General features: G+C 38.0%; 1 protein-coding gene across 1 annotated transcript in view; it reads right to left on the bottom strand.

The window, feature by feature from the left end:
* Positions 1-5,821, bottom strand: part of fig4a (FIG4 phosphoinositide 5-phosphatase a) — a 43,536-nt gene extending 37,715 nt beyond the window's left edge. Inside the window, exons 1-4 of the mRNA XM_035679169.1 lie at positions 5,629-5,821; positions 5,368-5,477; positions 3,365-3,463; positions 2,159-2,282 (exon numbers count right to left, since the gene is read on the bottom strand). Coding sequence (XP_035535062.1) covers positions 2,159-2,282; positions 3,365-3,463; positions 5,368-5,430 — 286 coding nt within the window. The 5' untranslated portion in view covers positions 5,431-5,477; positions 5,629-5,821. The remainder of the gene's footprint in view (positions 1-2,158; positions 2,283-3,364; positions 3,464-5,367; positions 5,478-5,628) is intronic.
* Between the last annotated feature and the right edge of the window lie 266 nt (positions 5,822-6,087).

Genomic DNA, 6,087 nt, shown 5'->3' on the forward strand with positions numbered 1-6,087 from the left:
CTCCCATTTATTGTTTTTAGTAATTGTTTCTGGTTTTTGGTTGCTTGGCTGGTAAAGCACGGTGACATTATGGTTGGAAGTTAAAGTTTAAAGCATGACGAAGTATTTCAAGTCGTGTTTTTCATTTGTCATTTTTGGAATAACATGTTAAAAAAAAAAAAAAAAGTGGCTAGTTGAGTCAAGGTTTGTTTCATTTGATTCTGCGCTTCATAACAAAAAGGGATATCGATTACTCAATCTCAAGCTTTAATTATTTCCTACTTTCTGGGACTGTGAACTACTGTTCTAATTTGCTCTCTGAATACTGGCCCCTAAAAAAGAAGAGACCTTCATGGGTCTTTCGGCATAACATTGGCAGGTTGAAGGTGCCCTCTAAAAGATAAATTGAATTAATGCTTCAGGGAAAAAAAGGACACAAGAAATTGAAAACAGAAATGCAAACGGTTTTTGTGGTGGGGGGTTTACAAACAAGAATGCCCAAAAACTGTATTCTTTGCAAACTCACTAAACATCTTTCTATTTCCTAGGGAAGAATGTTTAAAATGTCATTAATTAATTTACAAGGTCTAGTATTTTGGGGAAGAAATAAGGCTTTATAGAGAGTGTCAGACTGTTCCACATTGTATGTTGAATGCAGATTGTATTAGGTGTCCGCAAATTGTTTTTTCAACAACTGCCTTCATACAAAACAAGGAAAACCATTCAAGGATTCGAATACTGGATGGGCGCGTGATTAAGATCCACCAGAGGGTTTCTTTGTCAACCTTGCTGTCTATTAGAATGTGTCCAAAAGACATGAAAAATGAGTCAGACCTGAAGGACTGAGCATTGCAGTGCTTAACATGAAATAAGCAGGCGCTAGTTATTTTTCAACAACAAGCACTGGAAGTTTGCAACGCAAGATTTAAAAAAAAGAACATACACATAAACAAAAACCTTGGCTGTAAATATATAGGACAGGAAAGAGAACAAAAAAACAAGCCGAGACCTGAGAAAAATGGAAGAGTGACCTGTATTCCCATGTCTTAGGTTAACAAAAAAGTTTCAGAAAAACAGCACTTTTTTGCCTATTAAAACAACCTCGTACTGTAAAGTTGTTGATGTGTGTGTTCATTTTCCATTCACAAAAGAAAAACTATATTTAATTGCTCTCTTTGTTGTTTTTAATTAAATTTATTGCCCTGTTTTTTCAAGGTTAATATAAATGTTGAAATAAAAAAGTGAAAAGATTAGTTTTAAGTGATACAATGTAGTTTATATATTAAAATACATGCCTATAAAATGTGTCCAGCCCCCTTGGAAGTTTTTATGTTTTATCATTTTGAAAGGACCAATGTATAGTATTTAGTGGCATCTAGCAGTGAAGTTACAACTAACTGAACACGCTGGCAATTGTTTTGGACGACCTATGAGAACGGGCTGTGAAGTGTGTGAAGGAGAAACTATGGTGATCACAAAACACCAAAGGCCTAATCTACGGCAAGTGTTTGGTTTATCAGCTCTGGGTTTAGAAATGTGGCAGTTTAACATGGTGGACTCCATGAAAGGTGACCTGCTGCGTCTGAAGATAAAAACAGCTCATTCTAAGGTAACGAAAACACAACGATTCCTATTTTTTCAGGTGATTATTGCAGATCCAGTTACACACTGGACCTTTAATGTGGCTTTTTTGACACTGATAGAAAGAGACCCTGTAATGTAGACCCTGGCTCAAGTAAAAATGATATAAATTATTTTTTTATGTAAAATACAAAATAGTTCCAGTAGGCACTGTATATCACTATTACAAGTATAGGCAACTCTCTTAAACAATACTGTTGTGGTTTCTTTTTACCTGATTTTCTACAGAAGGAAATAGAAAGTAATAAGAATGTTAAAAATGTTCTTACTGCTTCTGAATACACCACTGGTCATTATTTGAAAACAGAAAATGGAACATTATAAGCTTCACAAAAGGTAGTAGGAGTGGCAGCGGGGCTATATTGTAGTAAATTACATTATACTGCCAGGTGTTCCTTTTATTTTATGTTTTTCCATCCCCTGCACTTAATATGCAAAACCAGGTCAATGGGTGCAGCTGTAGCACAGCTCATTGTACCCCACAGTGGTTGCTGCTGCACTTGTGAGGAAGAGAGGAGTGTGGAGGGACAGTACTCACCCACAATGCCAAAGGCTGAGACAGCCCTGGACAGGCCCGAGGAACCCTTTTGGCCAATTTTGGTGCGGTTGCCCAGGTCCAAGCGGCCCAGCAACTCCCGAACCTCTTGCTGGCTATACACATGCTACAAACAAATTCACACACACACAGATACATAAATAAATCTGCAAGCATTGTGTTTCTTTATCAAAAGAAAAACTGCTGCTTATGGGGGACTCATTTTGGACTAATAACTTAATTCAGAGCCAGTGAGGCTTGTACAAAAGAATTATTTTCTGTGTAATAATAAGTAAATGACTAGCAGGCCTTGTTTAATCAATGGCCCCAAATTTTCTACAAAAGGGTTTAGATTGATCCTCAATGAGGCAATTAATGCAAAAATAGATTAGCTGCTAACCAAATTCCTTCCTGCCATATTGTAATGAATAAACAGAACAGATCAACAACCTTTGCATGAAAGTTATTTGCAAAGCAACTCACGTCACTCATATAACAGAATTCACTGTTAAAAGTCTGCACTGCAGGTGAAACAGAAAAAAGCTGTACTAAGCTATATATGCTACAGTATTTTTGCATGATTTTTTTTGTCTAATTAAATGCATTTTTCTGCAAAATGCAATAAGTTAAAGAGAGTTAAAACATCTCAATTACTTAGGTTCTTTATCTCGCTGTATTTATCTCACAAAGGTTTTTATGCAGCTTTTATTTTAGTGCATGTTAGTTTCCTTACTTGTTAATGTTAATGTTAGTGAGAAAGTGAAAGATGAAGTTTTGATTCCAGCTTTAAACCTGCTCACCTCCACTGCTTCATCACATTCCTAAGCATCCACACTCTGTTCAAGAAATACTCTACTATGCCAATCAAATGAAAAACAAACACGGTTTCCTGAGGTCAGTATAATATCTGCAGGAATGAGAGCGTGGGGTGATGGATATTTAGTCATGGATGCTTCATAATAACAAACAAATCATAATCATAATCACCCACAACACGACCAAACAAATCAACTCCCAGCTCATAGATCCTGGTAATGAGCAGAGGAGAAGAAAAGGAGGTACGCTCAACACTCATCAGCTAAGCTGTCATCCACAATACACTGGGGACAGGCTGAGTGATTGAACAATTTTAGCCCAAGCGTGCTGTACTGTATTACATAAGCATATACATTACCACTGTACTAACTCTGGTGGAAACTCTGCGCTTACCTTATCATCAATTATGACCAGGTCCTTGGGTTCTGTGCGGTCAATCTTCAGGACCCTGTGTTTGGTCTGTGCCTGATTGGTCCCAACCAAAAAATACCTCTGGAAAGAAACAATACCCGAAAAGCATGAATGCACTTTTACTTGTGTGATTGCATAATATTTTGTGGCCTCGTCAACACAGGGAGCTTTCTCATGGATGACATTCGGGCAGATTCAGTCTCTGTAGCCAGTTTCAAGAGAACACAGTAGGACAACTTGTCATGTACCACGGTGCATGTGGCACATGTGGGCACACCATATATTTGATCACAAGGCTACATTATAATGTGTTTTTTGTTAAGATCTGTGTCTTTTCTCTTGCAGTCATTATTTCTCTCACACTGGGTTGCAAGATGGTTAAGATTTTCTGTCCATTAAAGAGCGTCAAACTGGAACACCATGTATCAGTACAGTCCGCAACCATTAGAGCCATTTTGTCCTGTTCCACACGTCCACATATCCGATGAAGCCGTCTTTGTCCACAATAGTGAGACAGTCAGTTTATCCCACTGTTCAGTAAAATGGATTGACAGCAGAGGTAACCCGCTACAAGTAACTTAAATGAGTAAAAAGGTATTTTTACAGTTACTTTTCATGTCTTTTATAACACTGTACTTTAACTTTTTACTTGAGTATTATTTTTTTGACCAGTAATCTACCTTTAACTTCACTACACTTGCCATTTATGCCTTTGTTGTTTTAGTCATTTTGCTACATTGACCAAAATAAGCTGTAATGTGAGTGTATGTGGTTATGCAGGAGAGCTTTATCTAGTTTCACTATAGTACGAAGAGACGTGTGGTTGTGCCACTATGTCGCTGGTGGCCGTGCTAGAAAGCAGCCTGCATCGCCATTTTTACAAGTTGGCGGACATACTTTCACTTTCCATTAATGGCGTATTAAATTTGATTTAGTCTATGTAGAACAAATGTAGGCTACACACTGTATAAACACACTGATCACTGGATTGATTCTGATATATTAACAGAATTATCTCCTTGTGCAGAAAGTAGCCTTTTTTCTCTCATTTGCACTGTTTCTTTTGGGTTTTATGGGAGAAATCACACTTTTTCCTTAAGTAAAGATTTTCAGCGTTCTACCCACCACTGACAGACAGTCAGAGATTATGATAACTAAACTGCGACAAATGTGTTCCTGAAATACGTACATATCTATACCAAATGTAAATATATGTTAATATATTACAGGCAATTTTGTCTGACAAAATGTAATTATTCTGACTGTCTAGTCAAACCCCTGTAAGTAAGCAGCCAGTAGACAGGAGTATACCAGGAGTAAGCAAATCATCACAAACTATATTTTGCTGCCATCTAGTGTTTGTCGACAAGTAATCACAATCCTACAGGCGCTCTCCACCCTTCTCTACCCTCATGTTTACATCTGGGAATTTTTTTAGATTTCAAAATCATATATTGAGCATAGTTTTCTTAACATCAGTGCGATTAAGAATAGAGTCCATTTCAACAGGAGCAATACATCCTTAAAATAAATGATAGGATTGGGATTTTGGCTGTTAGAGACAGATTGGTGAATGTCAGCAAATGTGAACACCCAGACTGGCTGGGACAATCTGTCCTGAATATTGTCTATCCTGAATAAATATTTGTGCCACAGTGTCATTAGCAAGGCACTTCCATCAGAGCTGGGAAAAGACTGTGGTTGTTCATGTGCTGTCACATGCATAGCTGGTGTGCTCAGTTCACTTTGATCATAAAAGTATATTAAAAAAAAACATGCTTTTCCCTCACCATGTTCTTTTAATTCAGCACTTTGTCTCTGTAGTATGTAAGTTACTAATATTTACCAGAAAGCCTCAGCTTCAACATGATGGAGGTGTAATTTAAAGAGGTTTTTTTTTTTGACTACTTGCAGGTATGAATAGAAGTGTGTGAAGCCGTGATGAGACAGTGGCAGTAACAGCACAGATCTCCTGGCAGACTTACGGCTCTGGTTTCATACAGAACCATCTTCTGGATCCCACTGATGATACTCGCTGACTGAGGCATGTTTGTGTTCTCCAAGCAGTCACAATGCGGATGAGACAACAGAAGAGCTGCAAAGCAAAGTGTATTACTTCACATCATACAACTCAAAAGAGAGATACGCAGGCAACCTTAACACTTAGAGTCACAGTGTGTGCATCGTATTGTGGCCCTCATTATATCCCAGCTAAGTGTTAACTACAGTAAAGTAACCTTACTCACCATTAATTTAATAATTCAGCCGCGTTAGCCACAGATCATTCCCGGGGACGATACTACGCATGTCCTCTGCTGACAACGTCTATTAAACGATTTGAATAAAAGTCACTTATGTCTGTAAACTGAAGTATTTACGATTAGCACAGCAGAGAAAAGCAACATGAATTTGTTTCAGTCAGGTGACATGTCAACTGATACGGTGTCTCGCAGGGTAAAAAAAAAAACCTCGAAGGACCGAAAATGCGATTCGTAATTGACGCTTTCGCCGCTCGTCTTTTACCCGTGTGTCTTTTCGCTCGCAGATAACGGCTATATATGTATTAATGTACTGTCTACTTAATTAAACACACACATTAACTTACTTTCAAGCCATAAACTAGCCACCGGTAGCTTTAGATTAAAAATCCCCCCCGCTCTCTCTTTAGTTTGTCGGTTGCTATGGTAACTGTAACCGGATAGCTA

The sequence above is a fragment of the Morone saxatilis genome, unplaced genomic scaffold, assembly GCF_004916995.1.
Source record: "Morone saxatilis isolate NCDOM2014 unplaced genomic scaffold, NCSU_SB_2.0 Contig7, whole genome shotgun sequence".
Classification (NCBI taxonomy): Eukaryota; Metazoa; Chordata; class Actinopteri; family Moronidae; genus Morone; species Morone saxatilis.